This window comes from Sinocyclocheilus grahami, unplaced genomic scaffold, assembly GCF_001515645.1.
Source record: "Sinocyclocheilus grahami isolate Dianchi unplaced genomic scaffold, SAMN03320097.WGS_v1.1 scaffold115.1, whole genome shotgun sequence".
Classification (NCBI taxonomy): Eukaryota; Metazoa; Chordata; class Actinopteri; order Cypriniformes; family Cyprinidae; genus Sinocyclocheilus; species Sinocyclocheilus grahami.
The window spans coordinates 1,207,515-1,230,014 of NW_015505294.1; the positions used below are offsets into that span (position 1 = coordinate 1,207,515).

Below are 22,500 nucleotides of genomic sequence, written 5' to 3' on the forward strand. Positions count from 1 at the left end.
GCTGTTTTATCATACTAGATACATTTGAAAGTTCTGTTATAATGCTATACTGTGCGGTCTTCATCGGTCTAATAAAACACACAACATATTAAAGCGTCTTTGGTGTTTCCATGTTTTCTACAAAACAGGAAATCGAGGGGTTATGACGTCATTGGCAGGCGACACAATGACACTATGGACACGGTCCGTGTCACTAGTTAAAATTGCTTATTTCTCTGGATTTAAACATTCTTCGAAACATTTGGGATAATGTAAGTACACAAGTCAGCAAAATATATAACTCCGTTCTAGTGGTTTTTGGGTATTTTAATAAACATATTACACATTACATATTGTGCCTTTAAAGTGGCATGCATTTATTTAAAAAAATGAAAGGTAGTGTGTGTGTGTCTAGGAATCTAGAGATGATCAAGGGACCTTGTATCAAAACCCATTTATTAATTTTTACTGTATAAATGGGTTTTGATACAAGGTCCCTTGATCATCATATTTAAAGCGCCATGTTTCCGTGGCAGTTTAAAAAGTGTTGTTGTTTTGTGTGTGTGTGTGTGTGTGTTTTCATTTAGTTTTGTTTATTTATTTTTTTAACCATCATGGTTGTTCAAAAAAAAAAAAGTAACACTTTAGTATAGGGATCAATTCTCACTATTAATTAGCTGCTTAATTGCATGCCTATTAACATATTGGCTGTTTATTAGTACTTATTGTGCATGACAATATTCTACATTCCTAATCCTACCAATACCTAAACTTAACAACTACCTTTCTATTAATAATCAGCAAATTAGGATTTTAAGGGAAAAGTCGTAGTTGATGGTTTGTTAATAGCAAGAATTGGACCTTAAAATAAAGTGTGACCAAAAAAAAAAACCTTACCATGGTATCATGTCCCAAAAAAATCATACTAATACCACGGTCGTTCTTTTCTGTGAGCGACTGAGCCCTCATTCGGGCACATCTCATGTTTCCTCAGCATTGCGTAAGGAGCTGTTCCTGAGAGAAACTCCCTTGAGCGTAATATTCCAAGTGTTGTCATGCTTCTTGGATTGCATGCGATGTTCACACTCTAAGCTTTAAGTGTCAATTTCCTCAGATAACCTTACTGTATTACGGCAGAGAACCCGGCTCATCTGATTGGCGATCTTTTATACTGCGAGTCAGAGTAACCCTGAAATGTTTATATGGGGCCTGCTTTGTATCCTGATCATTTAGATGGAAACCTCAATACAGGAGAAGCAGTCGGCTTTTGAAAACTAATCCCCCCTCTCTCTTTCTCTTTAGGTCACTCTGCACTGCCGTGAATACGTATTACCTGTCCTGTGTACACTGCCACAACAACTGTTCCTATGTTCTCTACAGCAACAAAATTACCTTTCTCATGGACCTTCTCCTCCATCAGTTGACAGTGAGTATTAGTGGCTCATGCTTACTTGAGTTTGCCTAATCATGCTCGGTTTTAGGATCTTTATGTGCCGTAAATCCACGTTTTTGTCACTACACTATTGTCATTTGAAGGGATCGTTCAACCAAAAATAAAAATCACCCTCATGTCATTCCAAAACTTTGACTTACTTTCTTCTGTGCATCCCAAAATTGTAATATCCTGGCCACCTGTTTCCACATAATGTAGAGCCCTATGATTTCCACGATGCGGAAAACGCGGACGGAATTGTGGAATCCGGTCATAAAAACAGAATTTACCATATAATGCAGAATGTCACGGAATTTGCCAAATTTTGGATGAATAAATCAAAAGTAGGTCAGTACACTTAAAATCAAAATGCGACATAGACTAGTGTCTGTGAATATTAAGCCGCAAAAAGACTCTTTAAATATGAATTCTGCATGTTCTGCGCATCTCTGTGTGAAAGAATGGCGCAGACGCGCGATTTCGTTTACTACACGCACATGCGCGTGATGCTGGCTTTTTTCACCCTCTGCTGCCTCAATATATGAGCAGATGAACACACGCACATGATATCTAGAACTGCTCTGAGAGTCACTTCATTAGCATTTACTGTTTCTTGTGAGAAAAACTATTGTCATATCATACACACACAGAAACCTAAAGGTCTTCACAACCCGTCAAAATAAAAGTTTGCTTTAACTTGAAGAAACTGTGACAGAAATGTATTTACTATAAATTACCAGTTTATTTAACTGAAAATCGTAAAGTGTTTTTTTTTTATTTATTTTTTTATCAATTATGTAGAGATGCATAATAAATGGAAACCACTTCCCATTTATTATGACTGCATGTAAAAGAGCGACCAGTACTTCGTTTAAAATATCTCCTATTGTGTTCCACTTAAAAAAAGTAATACGGGCTTGGAACGACATGGAGAGCAAAAACTGATGGAATTTTCGTTTTTGTGGTGAACTAATACTTTTAGGATGTGACTTCCACTTCAGCTTTTAAAGGCCTGAAGTGATGTTTGTCATGTTTAAAGGGCCATTTCTGTCTTCTTCATATTGCCAGAGCATATGTAGCTCATCTACCAGTTTAAAGCAAGCGCCAAAATGGATTTTAATACATACAACATTTCTCTTGTTTATATGACTCACTGAATCATCTTAAGTTCTGGGAAAGCTCTACTGCTGAATCACATTTCGCATTGCGTCTATCCCTTATTTTTTGTCTGTACTTCAGCGTAACCCACCCGCCCCGTCCATCTCTCCCACCATCCTGTCCTTTGATTTTTGGCAAAGGGTTTTTTTTTTTTTTTAAAGCATGCTACGCTTCAGCTTTTTAAGATGTCATTGAGACTAAGTATGGAAAGACACAGATGCCAGTGGGGTTGTTTGCATAAGTTTCTCAGCGTTGATTGAAAAGAACATCATAAACAGTTACAGAAACGTTTTCCACTGAATTTGCAACAGGTGCTAACACCTTTTATTTATATATATATATATATATATATATATATATATATATATATATATATAGACCCAAATTGCACATAATTGGCTGCATTTTCATGCAGAACATATCCCATATCATTTTTGTTACTGTGACATAATGTGGAGACCAAATGAGGAGTCAGTTTTATTAATTTACTAATATGCGAGTAAGTTTAACACATTGCATTGTAATGTACATGCAGATTTTGATGAATCATGTCTGTGCATGCAGGTTTTACGTTTTAATATGTGCATTCAGTTAGTGAATGAGACCCAGTGACTGAGTCATATAGGGCTTGCGGGTGTGTGTTTGCGCAAGAAACATTGGTTTGGCAAATCATTAAGCCCCAGTCAGTGTGCGTCCCAGTCTAAAAGCCATAATATTTCCTGGGGGTACAGGGGTTTATTTCAAACTCAACACAACAGTCAGTCAGCCCGCTGATTATTTGACATGTGATTGATATAAACGGACAGAATAGTCACCCAAGTGAAGTGAATAAGTCAGTAAAGAACGATATTCAAGTTATTTTTGCAAGCTGACCTATGTAGCGGTTTACGTGTGTGTGTGTTTCAGTGTGGCCAGTATTGGCGTCTACCCTTCCCTTCTCTGTAATTAGATTTGTGGAGAATGTAGCTGGTTTTGCCTGCTCTCTCAGCATACTAACCTACTCCTCTGTAAAAACTGCCATTTTAACATGGGCTGTACCTGTGCTAAAGTCTGTTTTTATCTCTTGCCTTTAACCAATGATGTCTGAGTAGTCTTAAACCACCTAAATGCATTAAACCTTATATATAATAGCAAACAACAAAATGGTCATGTTTTGGGAAATTAATAAATATGCTACAGAATTGTTTTTTTTCTAATTAAGTAAGACTCACTAATTCATTCATTTATTTCAAATATAAATTATATATATGTATATATTAGGGGTGGAACAGTTCAACTTACTCACAGTTCGGTTTGTATCATGTTTTTAGAGTCACGGTTTCGGTACTGTTCGTTATGTGCTATGTTTAGGGAAACTATACTGTCAAATAAAAAAAGAAAATAAGAATAATCTATTGAACTACAAGCAACAGCACAATAGAGGAAAGATACAAATAAAATAAACAGTGATTTTTTTTGGGGGGGGGGGGGGGGGGAGTGTTGTGTGAGTGAGTGAGTGAGTGAGTGTGTGTGAGTGTGCGTGTAGGTGTGTGTGTGGGGGGGGGGTGGGGGTGTAGGTAGGTCTAACACAATACTTTAGAGAGAGCTTAATATTTGCGCGCGTTCTGGTTCTGAGGCATGGGTTTGCGCACTTCGGATGAGCACACGCACAAATCTTATCACTTCGCACGCAAGCTTGTGTCCTCTGGCTCTTAAATTTTTTAACTGGCAAAGCTGAAATGAGTTTAGCTTAAACACAGATATTCCGGGTGATGACGGAATAAATGCTCATATTCCATCATACGGCATTTGCATTGAACAAAAGTGAATGGTTTGTCCACGAACCCTGTTTGTTTTACATGTTATTTATAGCAAACCATATTACAGATGCATTGTCAGATTAAAGTTAAACGCGGTCCTAGCGTGTGCCGAACCGTGTGTGGAGAACCGTACGGTTCGATTTTTTTCCACGAACCGTTCCACCCCTAGTGTGTATGTATGTATGTATGTATGTATGTATGTATGTATGTTAAATAGTATGTATGTATGTATGTATGTATGTATGTATGTATGTATGTATGTATGTATGTATGTATGTATGTATGTATGTATGTATGTATGTATGTATGTATGTATGTATGTATGTATGTATGTATGTATGTATGTATGTATGTATGTATGTATGTATGTATGTATGTATGTATGTATGTATGTATGTATGTATGTATGTATGTATGTATGTATGTATGTATGTATGTATGTATGTATGTATGTATGTATGTATGTATGTATGTATGTATGTATGTATGTATGTATGTATGTATGTATGTATGTATGTATGTATGTATGTATGTATGTATGTATGTATGTATGTATGTATGTATGTATGTATGTATGTATGTATGTATGTATGTATGTATGTATGTATGTATGTATGTATGTATGTATGTATGTATGTATGTATGTATGTATGTATGTATGTATGTATGTATGTATGTATGTATGTATGTATGTATGTATGTATGTATGTATGTATGTATGTATGTATGTATGTATGTATGTATGTATGTATGTATGTATGTATGTATGTATGTATGTATGTATGTATGTATGTATGTATGTATGTATGTATGTATGTATGTATGTATGTATGTATGTATGTATGTATGTATGTATGTATGTATGTATGTATGTATGTATGTATGTATGTATGTATGTATGTATGTATGTATGTATGTATGTATGTATGTATGTATGTTAAATATTAGTGTTTTTAAATACAAGCATTTTTATTTTTTAAGAAATCTAAAATCACGGTCCAGTTGTACTGGCTAAATATACGTCCTTGCATTACTGTGGCAGCAACAAACTTTATTCAAGGTTCAGGTAGGTAGCTATAAACATGCTGACGGTTTAATTAGCATTAACTAACTCGCCATTATAATTCTGTTTGTGGCAGTAGTTGGCGTGAAAGAAAATGATCATGGAAGAAGACGGTTTACATTATTGCCCTTGCAAGCTTCGCTCTTTGATGCATAAACATTGAGTGAAAAAATCCATTAACGTTCCCTATCCTTGCTCCCATTCTTGTTACATGACCCATCTTTCTCAAGCCTGCCAGTGGTGCCCGCCAACAAGGGAATACCTCTCGTATGTCCGCCATTGGCACGCCACCAGTGACAATGTCGCTTCGAGTTGTAACTACCAATTTATAACCTAGAGCTGATGAATAATAGAGCAGCACCCTTGTAGTTATTTATGCGCTAGAGGATCAGGATTCCAACCAAAGATTAATGGCTTACGCGTGGAAACAAAAGAGGACAGGATCCTTTTTATTTGAAGCCTCTGCTTTAATTGGACATGTTTTAAAATGCAAACTGAGGTTAAATGACCCTGTCTATTGTGCAACAGTGCTGGGCCGGATATTGAGACCAGCACGGGTCGTTGTTGACTGATCTCAGATGTCCGTCACTGCCAAGATTGGTGTACGAGGCAGCCATCAGTCAGTTGAGCAAGTGTTTGCAAATTTAAAAAGGTATTTTTAGACATTTCCAAATCGGTTTCAATGTTTGCTTTGAAAACTGTACATCTTGTAGGGATGCAATTAATATGATTGTGTTTTTTGTAAACTGCAGCAAAAGAAGGATTTGCAGATTAATAGTGTAAGTTATGGTAACGACATTGTATCAAAGCTCTAAACAGAGTTTAAAGAAAATGCCTACAGTTGTTTGAACATGACTGTAGTTTTAGACCTTCCCATGTTTGACACGCTCATAGACATGTTGAGAGCCGTTGACAAAGATGTTTCATCTGTAGCTCTTGATGAAACCTGAAAGCTCCAACGTGTCTAGACACCATTGTCTTTTTTTCTTGGTAGTATCAGGGTAGTGACCTAAAAATCAGGGTAGTGACTACTTCTCACAATGGCTTTTTCTGTTTCCATCAATGCTGTCTAACACATCTATACCTGTTTCCGTAGCTCTTCGTGCCAGATGAGGACAATTCCATCTTTGGCCGCAGTGTCAATAAGCAGGTCTTTGAGGGTTTGACTACAGGTCTTCTGCAGACAGTAGCCAAGGTACTGGGGCAGTTGCACCCACCTAATTTGGATGGAGATCCTCCACGTATATGCACTCCGGATGCCAAGAGCAAACCTGTTGCCAGTGAGAACTTCAACACGCGTACTCAAGATCTCATCAGGTTATTGCTTTGTTTTCTTTCCATGACTCTTCCTGATTCAGCTTCTTGAATGCTAATCTTATGTTTGAGTAACACATAAGTTACATAATCATATTCATTTTTGGACAACAGTGCTGGTTTAAAATCAGTCAAACAAGTGCAAAGTGTACATAGTTACCTGAATTACTTTGCAGTCTTAAAGTTTGCCTTTTTCATTTCCCTTTTCCACACACCTCACCTTCTGCTCATCAGGCAAATGGAAGCAGGAAAACATGACATGGCTCTTGTTAGCAACAATATTTTTTCCAATGTAAAATACGCAAGAATTTCTCAAAGTTTGGAATGAGATCCCTTGTGCAGGGAATGATCTCTTGGAATGGATCCAGAGGTTAGCATGAACAGACAATTAGGAAATTTGTTCAAAAGTCTACTCCAATTTAATGACATAATCTTGTGTTTAGTTAATAAAGACCTGGGCCCTCATTCATCAACCGTGCGTACGCACAGATGTGTGCGTAATGAGTGCGTAAGAACAGTTTCACGCAAAGTGTGGGATCTACCAACTTGTACTTAAACGTAAGAATGTGTGTAAATATAAGCACAACTTTGAGGATGCTTACGCAGAGAATCTAGTGGTAGAATGGCGATACTACAAAAAGAACGTGCCGCTGCGTATTTCCTGTATTATTTAATTGCAAATACTCAATTTATAAATTCATAGTTCAAGCTAGACATTTGCATAATTGGTGTAAAAAGCAATAAACTATTTGTTTTGGCTTGTTTCTAGTCAAAATATCTAAAAATTCTTAAATCAAGATGCAAGCAAAAAGACGTTAGATATTTAGTCTTGTTTCCTGAGGGGAAAAAGTGAATTTAGCTTAAAACAAGTAGAATCCTCTTAAAACAAGATTATTTTTCTTACCCAACTGGCAGATGATTTTACTTATTTTAAGCAAAATGCACTTAATTTAGATTTTTTTTTTTTTCCCCCAGGAAACCAGACTAAATATCTTTTTGCTTATATAGTAAATGCATCTTGATTTAAGAATTTTTAGATATTTTAACTAGAAACAAGACAAAAATACCAAACCCAAGTCATTTGAAATGTAGCTATAGTGTCATGGCTGATCTCGCTTTGCTGGAAGATTAGGCAAACCATGCACTGTGCAGAGAACGCGTTTTCAAAGAGCTCGCTGATCTGTTTAGTGAGAGCACAGAATGGCTTCTCAGTCGGTACTAGGGCTGTGCGATTAATCGAAATCGAATCGAAATCGCGATTTGAGATGTTGCGATTTCCTAATCGCAAAGCCTGCGATATGGACACGATATTACTCTGTTCCAGAGCATATGCATGACTGCCAGCCTTGAGTTGCAGTCTTACTAACCAATAGAGTGAGCGCACCTCCGTTCTCCCCAATCAGCACTGCTCTAGCCAACTGCGTAAACACCCCCCATTAAAAAAAAAAAAAAAAAACGGAAAGCGGGAGAGAGACAGAGTGGGATTATGGGGTCTACTGAGTCAGATCGATAGTTAGGCAAATTAAAACTAAAGAAAACCGTATGCAACTTAAGCTTTGAAATGACAGACAACGGACAAAAAAGGTAATTTCCAAGAGCTGCGTCACAGCGCATATCAAAACCTCCCGTATCGGTTCTGTTTTCAGTACTGGAGAATAAAAGATACATTCTTAGATGTTTTTGTTAGTATGTGAATGTTATCTTACACATTTCATCTCCCCAACAGATTAATTTGAAATAAGTTTATGCATGTTCGCTATTCCCAATTCAGAAGAGCGCACACACAGCCTGTGTCTGTGAATGCTTCTCATACTCGCTCCTCTCTGCCCCACGTGGCGCAAATCCCACGTCACGGACGAGCCGTTCATGCTTGCCGCACTCACGCAGCCTGTCTCGTAATGCTAGTTTATACTCGCACCCGGCTCCACACGGCAAGTCTCCACGAGCGCATCTGACAGTATGGATGAGGCTTGACGCTCGCGCGCAACCTGTGTCGACTCGCGCCTGGCTCTGCGTTTAAAACAAGTGTAAATTCAGTCTAACTGCTTGCTAATTTCACTTGGATGAAATGAAACATTCAGCACATTTTCCACTTGCTCTTAAAATCCCAAATACTTAAAATGAATAAATCAGCCTATGTAACATATGTAATACTTTAATAATTGACTTATTATATTATACCATTATAATCTTGCCTGCTGAAAAAAAAACAATAGAACCCCTCCCAAAACACAATAGCAAATGTAATGGATTTCAGGGTTATAATGGGAATTGTATTGGTTTTAATGTAAACTATAATGGTGTCTATTTGATGGATTCTATTGGTGGGATATAATCTGGCAGATGGGAACCAATAGAACAACAGTAATTCCTATTGGAATAATGCCCAAAACAAAAAGGAATTTTGTAATGGTTTAATGGAAACTATAAGAATTTCTGTGATGGTTTCTATTGTTTTTTTCAGCAGGGTAATGATACCCATACTGTGCTGCACATTATTGGCAATATTGAGCTGAAGCTTGACTTTGCAAATTTAAAATCGCAATATCTGTCAAAAAAATCGCAATTTGATCTTTTCCTCCAAATCGCACAGCCCTAGTCGGTACCATTTTCTTTGCCATGATTTCGGTGAGGACAGTTATACATTCACGTGATTTATAAAGGGAGGTGTTGTCACCATATATGGTTTATTGGAGGCGTTTCTGAATATTATTGACCATGAACGTGAACGAGCATGGTGCTTAAGAACGTGTGGGATTTATCAACAATGATTACTTACTGGTGTGTGTAAGAACCATATACGCACGTTTGATAAATATGGATTTTTTTTGTGCTTACATTCTAAATTTCATTCGTAGGACAAAATATAGAACATTTTCTACGTGTCGTTGAAAAATTAGGTCCCTGGCTTTCTGCACATTTGTTAGGTGGAGTATGTTCTTGGATGCACCTCTTTCCTAACTTAGCCGGAAACTCCTTCTTATATCCGTGCTCTAAACCAAAGTTTTTTCATCTTTACATCAGCCAAAATTCCCTTCTGGAAGTGCACGACTTGAAGTTGAACTCCACATTAGAGTAGGGCAGTGTGGAGGAGAGCGCCAGTGCTGGGCTTTCCCTTGCTCTCTGAGGAAAGGCAGACAGCCCAGCCTGCTAAGAATCCCAAGCTTCCCACAATCCCTCAGTGTTCCCTCCCATGATTTGTTTGACACGAGCAGTCTCAAGCCCAGTGCAGTGACCGTGGAGTGACCTTACAGACATGGCCGGAACAGACCAAGCAGGGTCTGGATCACCAAAAATAAAACTGCAGAGAAGAAATTGTCCTTTTTAGTTTTTCATTGACTGCAAAAGTAAAAAGGAAACAGACTTGTGGGGGGAATAGAAGTAGTACAAAGACCAGATTCAACCCTGCATTTCCCATATGACCAGCAAGGCTCAATGTAGGCATTAACAGCTGGCCACAAATCCAAAAAATGGTCACATTTCTCTCAGTATCGGTCCGATGTAGAAAATAAAGTGAAAACCAAATGATAGTGGTCAGAATTTGTAGAATTGAATTTGATGTAGGTGGAAAAACTCTGAATAAGTCACATCCAGGTCCGCTAGACCTTTGGAAGAACCTAATCGTGACTGATTACTTTGGCTTATGTTGCCAGGATGAAGTGTCTGAAAGGCTGCACAATGGTGTGTGGAAAGCCGCTTTCTGCTTGAGCCAAACCCAAGAGGAGGATAAAGCCATAACAAGGGGCTTTAGTTCAGGTGATGGCCGACCTGTTGAGAAGAAGGGGGAGGAAGAATTGTAATTACCTTAATTGAGTGCAGCCTCATTTGACTGACAGCCATAACAAAATGAGGTATGAGGGAAGTAGAAAAGAGAGAATGAAGGGGAGAAAGATACAGACTGGGAAACAGAAGCTAAAGTAGAGGGTGTGAGATGCGGCTCTGCAACTGACTCAGCTCTTTGCTGCGCTGAAGCCACAAAACGCTGGCCCAGACTTCGCTGGGAGGTCCAGTGATTGACTGCCAGGAGACTTTCAGCAGTGCGAGAGGGTGGAGGGCAGAATACCTGAGCCATGAGGGAAGAAGGGGGACTTTTCTCCTGTTCTAGATCTGAGCTGGCACACGGAGACACAGTCATCCACTAATACTGTAATTAGGCCTGATTTGTAGCCAGGAGGGTGTGGACCAACACGGTCATGAGACCTTTCATTTGACCAGACAAATTAGCGATATAGACATAGCTCAGATGAGAGCTCAGATTTCAGGCCAGGAGTATTCTGGATTGCAGTGGCCTTCATGACCGTGAGCTGTCTACTTAAACAGCATTTTAAGGTATCATAAGTGTGCTGCCACTTTGAAGCCTGTTACAGAAAGTCCAAAACCATAAGCTGCTCTCATTTAAGCCAATATTAAAGGGATAGTTCACCCATAAATGAAAATTCTGTCATTAATTACTCACCCTCATGTCGTTCCAAACCCGTAAGATCTTCGTTCATCTTCAGAACACAAATTAAGATATTTTTGATGAAATCCGAGAGCTTTCTGACCCTGCATAGACCGCAACGCAACTGACGCGTTCAAGGCCCAGAAAGTTAGTAAAGGCATCGTTAAAATAGTCCATGTGACATCAGTAGTTCAACCTTAATTTTGTAAAGCTACGAGAATGCTTTGTGTGCAAAGAAAACAAAAATAATGACTTTATTCAACAACTTATTTTCTTCCCTGTCAGTCTTCGATGCAAGTTAACGACAGTACCACGACGCAAGCAGAGCAATGCGCACACACCTGCATCGCGGTACTGACGTAAACAAGCATAAAAAAAACGGGTTTGGAACGACATGAGGATGAGTAATTAATGACAGAATTTTCATTTTTGGGTGAACTAACCCTTTAAGGCACCTTCACATTTTCCCCAGAGAAGGCAATCCCACGTAGTGTGGCAAACTTGGTGGAAAATTCATCCAAAATGGCGAATAACAGAAAACAAATGTTGACTATAAATATACCCAAAATCCACTCAAGGAAATGATTCATGGGATTGTCATTCGAATGTTTTTTTAAGTCCAAGTCTGATGCATTTCGGCTTGTTTCCCTCAGCTATGTGGTGAACATGGGCTTGATTGACAAGCTGTATGGCTGTTTCCTGTCCATACAAGGACCGATTGACGAGAGTCCCAAGATGGCTGCCTTTCTCGAGCAAGCCACAGCTGTCCTCCATGGGATGTGCAAGTTGTGTTTTGCTGTGACTGGACGGTGAGTAGTTTCTAATGTTTACTTCATTTGTCTCCATTGTCATCCACTCTTTGAAATGCCCCTCCAGTCTGCTTACAAAAAAGTAGCATGGCATATACCAGGACATCTTTACAATATTTTGGTATTCTTTGAATTGCTTTTGAATTACTAGTTACCATGGTTGATATTTAGTACTATAGGGTTCTTAAAGTTCAATCATACTACAATCACTGTACCATGATACGTCCACAGTATCTATTTATAGTGGTTGCACCCTTCCCAAACATCCCCAGACTAGTATATAACCTCATTCCTATCTGAATTAATAGATGAAGTCCACTGTAGTTTTGTTGTTCAGATGTCTGAAGAGGTGCAGACCAGAGACAGCAGCCCCATCAATCAGCAGCTCATTTCCCAGTGTCTGACACTAGCCCTGCAGAGCCTGTGCTGATAGTCATCTAGCAGCCCCGCAGCTCTGTCTCCCCGCACTGTAAACTTCTGCCTGCGGCCCACCCACATGTGCATCGGAGTACGTTTGTGCATGCACAACTGCTGACAGAGGCTAACCACAGTCACAGTTTGTGATATCCCGCCTTTAACCTCTGACCCTGACTTGCAGAAAAGACTAATCGCTGTGATGCTGCACTGTTGCTTTCGACATTCGTTAAATTGCACTGTAAACATTTTAGGAGTGGTCATTTGTGTACATTGTGAAAACACGATCTAACATGAAATGTGATGTTGAAAAAAAGACCTGATTGTAAGGTGTGATAAAAGGTAGGAAGAAAGTGATAGTGATATATTTTCAACCATGCTACTGATGTGTTTCAGAACAATTTGAATGAAACTCTCTTGATCTCCACTATAGTCTGAATGAGTCCTTGCATTTGCCCAAATTCATATTTCAGTCCATTCCACTTGGGTTTTGGAGTTTCTTCAAAGGGCATAGCTCCTCCTTTATTGGCCAGCTATGTTCTGTTCCAGCTGTTGCATGCTATAACGCCACCCAGCTGGTTATGACAACTCTAGTGTCTCTCCCAACATCCTTTGGCTTCTGACACTGAATATCTGTGAGAAACTCCAGTGCCAGTTCTTCTCTTTAATAGTCCTGCTCAGCAGCATAATCAACATCTTTCATAATCAAGTCAACGCTCCATTCCGTCATTCTTCACTATGCTGAAGGCCAGGAAGTTGTCCCTTTGTGGTTCATGTTAGACATTTCCGAGTTGCTCTGCTCACTTGCAGTTGCCAGACCCTGGGATTTGTTCTTACAGCATGTGCTTTGTGTTTCTGTCACCGACTACCAGTGTATTTGGTGGGATTAAATATCGATAGTCATCAACGCCAATGAAAGCTTGTCAAGGAGCACTTGTGCTGAGCTAATGACGACATGTTAGCTTTTGAGTTGTGGCTTGTGTTGCAGTCAGAATAGATTGAAATGGTGGAGTATCTGCTTGTTCTGCTTTGGATCAGGGGACTTTCTTTTTTTAAAGCTATCTAATGGGGCTTTTCCTTGCTATAAAGCAGGGGTGCGCAATCCTGCTTCTGGGGATCTTCCTTCCTGCAAAGTTTCTGGTCTAATACACCTGTCTGCTGTCTTTGAAAACTTTGCAAACCTTGATTATTGGCGCAGGTGAGTTTGGTCAGGGTTGAATTCAAATCAACAGAAGCAAGTCTGAACACTCCTGGTGTAAAGCAACTAGAAGGTATTGGGAGAGAGACCGGGAAATGGTTCCGGGGGCATATTCGGACACTGACCCCATTCCCTTTCCGACTCTATGCCATGGTGTCAAGGATCCAGCAGAGTTTTAGACACCTTGACCGACTTAGGAACCTTATTTTTTTCTCGAGTCATTAAATTGTCCTTTTCCTTCAAGGAAATAGTTTCATGGCAAATCAGAGTTCCAGATATATTTTATCTTGTCCTCTTTAAATCAGATAGACGCTAACAGCATTACCATAGGTTTAGCTGTAAGCATGGATCTGATCAGACAATGCTGATTTGGGGTCAGTGGTTAGGCTCAAATTGCCTCTGTCAGGCCTTTCACTTTCATCCCACTCTGCTGTCTCCTGTTTCAGGGTCAGGAGCTGTGAAGTACGTCATGCACAGTCACTCTGTGAGAACCAAGTCTTTGTTCCCTCATGTGGACACTGATCACGACTGTCTCTGCAGATACTGCCCTTCTCTTCTGAACTGAGACCAGTTCTGGGGATTTTCTTTCGCCGGTTAAGGTTAAATGTAGATGAGAGGCACAGAGCCGAGATCAGTCACACAAGGTGGCTTCCACCCGGAAGCTTATTCCCGAGTAGCCGATCTCTTGCACTTGCTGTGATCTCATTGCCGAGGGTGAGGTTTCCCCCTCACCGAGCTTGACACTCCTTTCCCCTCTTGGCTTACCAAAAGGTCTGTTTCCCCTCCAGTGCACTTGGTGTAGTGTTCACGGACGTATCCTCAACTGCAATGTGACACCTTGTAGAACCTGCCCCTTTTGTGCTGTTTAGGGATCAGCCCTTGATGCCAAAATCCAGACTCTTGCCACTGAGACGGTAACAGAAGATCTGGTCTCAGATCAGCCTTAAGGAGCGCTTCTGCTCAGACCCTCAGGGGTATGAAGTTACCAATCCTGCTAATCTGCAGGGTGTTGTCCTGACTGAGACACACAAACATACTGCTGTAAATCTGGTAAGATGGGTCTTAATTAAATGTGCTGCAACACAAGATGGCCAGAGAGTGAGGTGAGTTTGCATAGTTGTGGAGCCAGTGCTATTGGCTGACAGATGGCTGTCCAAGTTCCAAGGCTTCCCTCCACTTTGGCTCTTCTGTTGCTGTGTGGAGCGCTCCAGGATTGTCATTGTTTTATGAGATGTTTGGACGGTCAGCTTCTTAGCCTTAGAGGCTCAATTTCCCCAAGATTCACCTGATCAGCTGGTGATTTGTCACATTTATAGATTGTCCTTACCTCACCTCTACATCCATCTCTCCCTACACTCTAGATATTCATTATGTAAATCTGTCAATTACATTCTGTCCACTTCTTTAAATATTCTATACCGGGGTGTCCAAACCCGGTCCTGGAGGGCCGGTGTCCTGCAGAGTTTAGCTCCAACCCTAATTAAACACACCTGAAGCAGCTAATCAAGCTCTTACTAGGCATACTAGAAACTTCCAGTCAGGTGTGTTGAGGCAAGTTGGAGCTAAACTCGGCAGGACACTGGCCCTCCAGGACCGAGTTTGGACACCCCTGTTCTATACATTAATTCTATCTTTAAGTTTGTCACATTGCATTTGTCTCTGTATGATTATTTTTTATCTGTTCCACATTCTGTCCATATCTCTGTATATTCTACACATCTGGCCACCACATTCTGTCCATTTCAATATGTTCTATATATTCATTCTTTCTTAACACATTCTATCATCTCAGTACATTAATTCTATAAATCTATCACATTCTATCTAATCTCTATAAATTATATATATTTATTCTATACACCACTTTCTGTCCATCTCCATAAGTTCTATGTTCATTCTTTATATCTGTCTTTCACATTCTATCAAATTCTATATATTCATTCTAAGCATTGGCCACTATATACTGTTTTCCTCTGTACATTTATACACATTTATTCTATACATTTGTCCAAAACATTCTGTTTATGCAGTCTACACATTTATTCTATATCTCTCCACTACATTGTCATCTCTATGCATTCATTATTTGTTTGTGCACCATGTTCTATCCATAACTACACTTCTACACATTAATTCTATAAAAATGTCTTGCTTTTCATTCTATATTCATTTTATAGAAATAAAATGCTCTATTGTCTTCTTTCCATACATTCATGCATTTAATCTATCTATCATCATATTTAGTCCATGTAAGTATACATTTTATACATCTATTCTATACTTAGTTCTGTCCATCACATTTTATCCGTCACGCTACACTATATAATATATACATATATGTATGCATGTATGTATAGCCCCTTCTTTCTTCTCCTGTATCTCTATTTTACTCATCTGTTCTTTGTGTCTTTCTCTCTGATCTCCAGTCCCTGATCCCAGGCTCAGAAGTGTAAAGTCTTTCTTATCTCTCTTCATATATTAGATTACAGCCACCCTCACTGTGTCTCAGTGTTCATTCCTGAGCCAGGCAGGGCCAAATGTTACCAGTTAAACATATTTGCCCCATAGGCATGCTTCACAGATGGGGCTTGCCTTCGTTATTTATATCAGAACGGACAGGCTCTGGTCTAGCAAGTAAATCTAGAAGCTGCGGGGACAAGACATCCCACACTCCCCTACATCCTGGGTCTTCAGTTTTTGTGGCTTAAGCAAATAACCATCAACACCTCAGGTTATGATGCTTTTAGACCACACCCCTGCCACCTTTTGCCACACTGTGCTCTATACAACAGCCCTGTGCAGTGGCCAGTGATTCAGATTGAAAGGTGCATAAGCAGGAGAACTTTATTTGTACTGGCCTGATACACGTGATACAATGAGAAGCACCTTTGGCCTTGCTAATAAAATAACGGTATTTTTGACCCTGATTTTTATTTTTATTTTTTCTTGCGTGTCAGTCACTGGTTAAAGGGTATTACCTGTTGAACAAAGTGGTCTTTTGTACGACATGTGTGATTGATCTTCTTTGTGGATATTTGAAAATAAGAGTATTTTCCTACACAACGTTATGTGCTTTTTCTGAATGTCTGTAGCTGTCTGTTGATTTTAGGCTACGTTCAGATTGTCATACTGCCTTCTATTTAAAAAAAAAAAAAAAAAAAAAAAAAAAAAAAAAAAAAAAAATTTATTTTTTCTTGCGTGTCAGTCACTGGTTAAAGGGTATTACCTGTTGAACAAAGTGGTCTTTTGTACGACATGTGTGATTGATCTTCTTTGTGGATATTTGAAAATAAGAGTATTTTCCTACACAACGTTATGTGCTTTTTCTGAATGTCTGTAGCTGTCTGTTGATTTTAGGCTACGTTCAGATTGTCATACTGCCTTCTATTTAAAAAAAAAAAAAAAAGAGAATGCTGTGAAGTGTATCCAATTTTTTATTACATTTTTATATGCATATTTATATGGATATGCATGATCTACTACATAATCTTTAGAACACTGCATAGAATGAAAAAAGTCTTACATTTTTAGATTTTAAAAACTTTCTTATTTTGCCAATAATTACATTAAAAATAGTTTATTCGTATTATTATTATTATTATTGTTGTTGTAATAGTATTAGTTTATTATTATTATTATTATAAATAGTTTTGGCAGCATGATAAAATGAGTTAAATAGATTTTATAATAATGATATTATTATTATTATCATCATCATTATTAATATTGTTGTTATTGGCAGCCATCTAACATTTTAATAGAATTAATACTAATAATAATTAGTAGTAGTAGTAGTATTTTTTCAAAAAGTGGACATTGCATAATAACCATATTGCAATTCTTTCACCCTCCAATTCTCATTCTCAGTTCCCTGAGCGTCTTTGACAACAAACGTCAGGACCCCACCGGTTTGACGGCCCTCCTGCAAAGCACCGACCTGGTGGGCGTCCTCCACATGCTATACTGCACCCTGCTCCACAGTGCCCTCCCTGACTCTCTCTCAGCCGGCCCTGTGGGCCCCCAGGAGCCTTACAGCCCCAACGTCATCCAGGTGGCCCTCCAGGGACTGCGTTTCCTCAACACCTTCGCCCTGCTGGACCTCTCAGCCTTCCAGGTATTAATTTCCGTTGTGGCTCCTGTGTGTTATAGATGTGTCAAACGTTTGAAAAATTAAATGAATATCACTGACGACTATTTAGTGTAAATATTAATTGAATTAATTAGCACACCAAATTTCTAGGTTTTTAGGGCCCGACTTGAGCACACTGATAAAAAAGAATTTGGCTCAAGTGTTTTATAGAGTCCAGAAGACCATGTTTACCTTCTGAAAAGTACCGCGGCCCTCTGTTGAACTACGCCTCATGTGATGAATAACCTTTTTGCTCTGGTCCTGTTTACAATCTGTGAGATCCTGCCTCTTTGATTCAAAGCTCTGCAGAAGGATGCTTGTATGTGACCATCTCTTTTGCGGTATGCTGTCCATCCTGTTAGAGTAGTTCAGCTCTCTGAAGCCACCCTGTCTGCTTAAAGTAATGCCGCACAGCTTGTTTTTTTCTAAACGCTGCAGTCAGACCACTGGTTTGGCCTTCAGCTAGCGGCAGATCTGTCAGCCCCATCCTTCAGACAGACGTTCTGAAAGCAATAAAAAGCTCCTGGGCTCTCATTAATGGATGTGTAGGTACGTCTGCACACACAAATGTGGACCGTAAAGACATAAGCCTCAAGCTAATGGTCCAGCCAGGGTTTCCTCCAAATGCTCTCAGAGCCACTGGTAGGATATCAGTGTTTCTTCACAGAACAATGTTAACCCGGTGGATGTAAACACACCTGACCTCTGACCCCGGGCCAGTCATGTTGAAAGCTATGTAATGCGGACGGAGAGTGGCATAACGTGCACAGGCTCCGGTCGTACTTCAGCCGGCATGATAAAGAGACAAGAACGGTATCGCTAGGCTAAATCATCATGTAAACACCTAGGCGTGAACGAGGAGGGTGGAAAACCTATGAATTGCTTCAATGTGTTGCTGTAGAAACTCTGTGTCTCTCAGGCTTTTTCAGATTATCGTGCCAACTATTCAAAACAGCTGGGAATCAGTATGATGGGCAATTTAGATTTTGTACTTTAGTCAGTATTGGGGAGTAACTAAAAGTAGCTACTAGTTTTTCAGTGGCGACAGCAGTAGTGATTCAAACTCTATGAAAATATCAATTAACGTATAAATTAGTGTATTGATAGTTTAGTTTAAATTTAATGTAAATTTACCTATTGAAGTTTAATGCCGTTTAATCCCACAGTCATGGTAATGTGTATATACAGTATAAATATTTATATCGATCTTAAAACAATGTACTAATGATGAGCAACTGTAAAAATCATGATTCATTGTTCAAAAGGTGTATTCTTTATACGCTGTTTTCTCCTACTCCTCTTTTTACTTGGATTTCAGCTTTTGAGGGATAGTTCACACAAAAATGAATTTTGTCATTAATTACTCACCCTCATGTTGTTCCAAACCCGTAAAACCTTCGTTCATCTTTAGAACACAAAATAAGATATTTGAACAATTTCTTGTCTTCGATGCGAGTTCACGAGAGTACCATGATGTATGTGCTGAACCTTGTTTACAAGCAGTACTGTCGTGAACTGACATGGAAGAGAAGAAATTGTCGAATAAAGTCATTATATTTGTTTTCTTTGTGCATAAAAAGTATTCTTGTAGCTTTATAAAATTAAGGTTGAACCACTGATGTCACATGGACTATTTTATTGATGTCCTTACTACGTTTCTGGGCCTTGAACGTGTCAATTGCATTGCTGTCTATGCAGGGTCAGAAAGCTCTCGGATTTCATCAGAAATATCTTAATTTGTCTTCCGAAGATGAACAAAGGTCTTGCAGGTTTGGAACGACATGAGGGCGAGTGATTAATGACAGAATTTTCATTTTTGGGTGAACTATCCCTTTAACTTAGGTTATATTCACATAGTAAAAAACAAGTTCAACACAAGATAGGAGGTACCAGCAGCATTCTGGGTAATGCATTAACATTATTTAAGAGTCCACCCTGAGCTAGAGACTCATTGAGGTGGTGTCTTTCATGCCGGTTTAGCTGTTACCAGACTGGATGTATAAGTATAGCCCTATAGAATAGATCTGGTTGCTTAGTAGCAGAGCTTCTAGACAAAACACAGCCTAAGGTTTTAATTGTTGTGTTTTTTCGGCTTTTTTGATAAGTGAGCATAATCCAGCTTTTCATATCATTTAGGTCAGCTTGTGGCACGTAGGTGTTTCTTTGGCCTTGGGTGGTGCATTCAGAAAACTCCAAAATCTAAAAAAACAATTATTGCTTTTTTATTTTCAATTAAGCGTTAATGCACATGATTAATTATGTTTAACAGTTTTTTTTTTTTTTGAGTTTCTGAAATTTCTAAATTCTAATTTCTAAAGTCTTTTTTGGTTTAGTTTGGTTTGATTTGATGTAGGTCAGCTTGTGGCACGTAGGTGTTTCTTTGGCCTTGGGTGGTGCATTCAGAAAACTCCAAAATTTAAAAAAACAATTATTGCTTTTTTTATTTTCAATTAAGCGTTAATGCACATGATTAATTATGTTTAACAGTTTTTTTTTGTTTCTGAAATTTCTAAATTCTAATTTCTAAAGTCTTTTTTGGTTTAGTTTGGTTTGATTTGATTTGATTTGATTTGTATGAAAGCCCATTTCCGCCACTGAATAAGAAATAAAAAAAGGTAATTGCGACTTTATCTCACAGTTCTGAGATTTTTCTCGCAATTGCAAGTTTACATCTTGCAATTCTGACTTTTTTTCTCAATTCAGACTAGGGTTGTTACAGTGAGGAAATTTTCCCACCGGTTAATCGACGTGTGACAACACCGGTAATACCGGTATCACCGCAGGGGCAGGGGCGTGCCATCTTTTCCTCGCTTTCCTTCACTTTTAAATGGCTTATAAAAGCGGCATGAGCATTTTACTTTCACTTTCATATAGCGGCAATTCGGCGTAAAGCAATTGTTCATTTGAATTTCCTCTCTTTTCCTCGCTTTCCTTCGCTTTTAAATGGCTTAAAAGCACCGTGCACATTTTACTTTCACTTTTGAATTTGCGGCAATTCGGGGTCAATTGCTTGAATGCAACAACAAAATACAACGTCAAACTCACTTTAGCCTATATATAAAACATAGAACTTTTATTACCAAAACAAATAAAAATACACCATGCTATAGGGCAGGCTATGCCTAATATAAAATAACTTACGTAGTTTAAATAGGTATACAAAACTGGAAATAGGTAAACATGTATAATATATAACCAAATAAATAAGAACAAACGTTTATTAGCAAAACGAATAAGAAAGCTTGGAGGCACGGCATACACCTTGATGTAAAAATAAATAAACAAATGACACAAAGTTTAAATAAAGTAAAAATCAGCAAACAATGTGGAACCAATTAAATAAGAAACGAATGTTTAAAAAAACTTCCAAAATCATCTTAGATAAACGGCAAAAGTCAACAGGCTTTTCAAAATCCAAAATATTTCCAAACAGGCGCTTTTGCATTTCGTTTTGAAACAAAATCATCCGCGATCGTCTTGGCTGTCTCACCCCACTCTTCTTGTCAGTCAGCTTGACTCACTCTCCTCACTGGAGAAATTAAATCTGATCTGTGATGCAGTTGTCGTTCGGCACGCTGCATTGAGCAGCCGCGTTCAGTTTTTAATTGTAGTGTCTGTTCTTTTACTGAACTAAATGATTTTTATTACTATAAAAAAATCAAAACGACGGTGGGGGTCGGTGCCGCGGTGGGAAAGTGACGTAACCGGTGTTGCGGTTAGCACCGGTATAACCGTTAGCACCGTCTATCGCAGCAAGCCTAATTCAGACTTTTTTTATATTTCTGAATTGTGAAATTTACAATTCTGACTTTTTTTTTCTCACAATTGCGAGTTTATATCCTGCCATTCTGGCTTTATAACTCTGTTGCAAATGTATATCTCACAATTCTGAGAAAAAAAAGTAACTGAAAAGTTTTTTTTGGCGGAAATATGCTTCCATAGATTTGTTTTAGTTTTGGTTTGTATTGTTTTGATCTGTTTTGTTTTTGTTCTGTTTAGTGTTTTTAGTTTTGTTTAGTTGTGTGGGGGGGCTTGTGTGTGTGTGTGTGTGTGTGTGTGTGTGTGTGTTGGTTTGTTTTGTTTTTGTGAGCCCAGCAAAGAGCTCTGCTGCATCCATCCACTGTACCTCTCTCCAGCATTTGAATGTCATCCTCACAATCTAAACACTACACATAGTACTTTGAACCTAATGTGTTAACTAAAAATTACATTTGTTCACAATTTAATATTTACATCATTTGCTGGCCTTTCAATAGTGTTATGAACAAATTGGTATTATTCCTTTTGGTAAGAAATGTTAATCAGAGTTTTTTTCAAACAGACTGCCTGTGGTGATGCAAACCCAGCATCTTGCTCCCATTACATATGCTGAGAATTTCAGGTATTGTTGTTTAGACTCTCCATCCCATAACACTCTCCAACCCAGCAGAAAATGTCAGTAGTTTCAGTGCTGACCCTGAGGCATTCAGTCATGTTGACATGTTTAATAAATACTGTCTCTAGACCAGCAGATAGCATCTCTTTAGTTTGAGGGAATTGGGGGGTCTTGAGGTGGGACTACTGATTCCAGAACCAGTTCGACCTTCACGAGCAACAAGTTCCACCTCCTTCTCTTGCACCACGTTTCCCGCTGAGAAAAGATCACCCTCATGATGTTCCAAACCTGTATGCTTTTCTTTTTTCTCACAGCACAAAAGATGATGAAGAAAATATCTCAGTGTGGTTTTGTCCATAAAATAAATGTCAACAGTCTCCAGTGTTGTC

General features: G+C 38.8%; 1 protein-coding gene across 1 annotated transcript in view; it reads left to right on the plus strand.

Annotated features, from left to right (window-relative positions):
* LOC107589352 (S phase cyclin A-associated protein in the endoplasmic reticulum-like) overlaps positions 1-22,500 on the plus strand; it is a 101,834-nt gene that overhangs the window by 59,815 nt on the left and 19,519 nt on the right. Inside the window, exons 18-21 of the mRNA XM_016277765.1 lie at positions 1,282-1,405; positions 6,528-6,748; positions 11,840-11,995; positions 17,475-17,721. Coding sequence (XP_016133251.1) covers positions 1,282-1,405; positions 6,528-6,748; positions 11,840-11,995; positions 17,475-17,721 — 748 coding nt within the window. The remainder of the gene's footprint in view (positions 1-1,281; positions 1,406-6,527; positions 6,749-11,839; positions 11,996-17,474; positions 17,722-22,500) is intronic.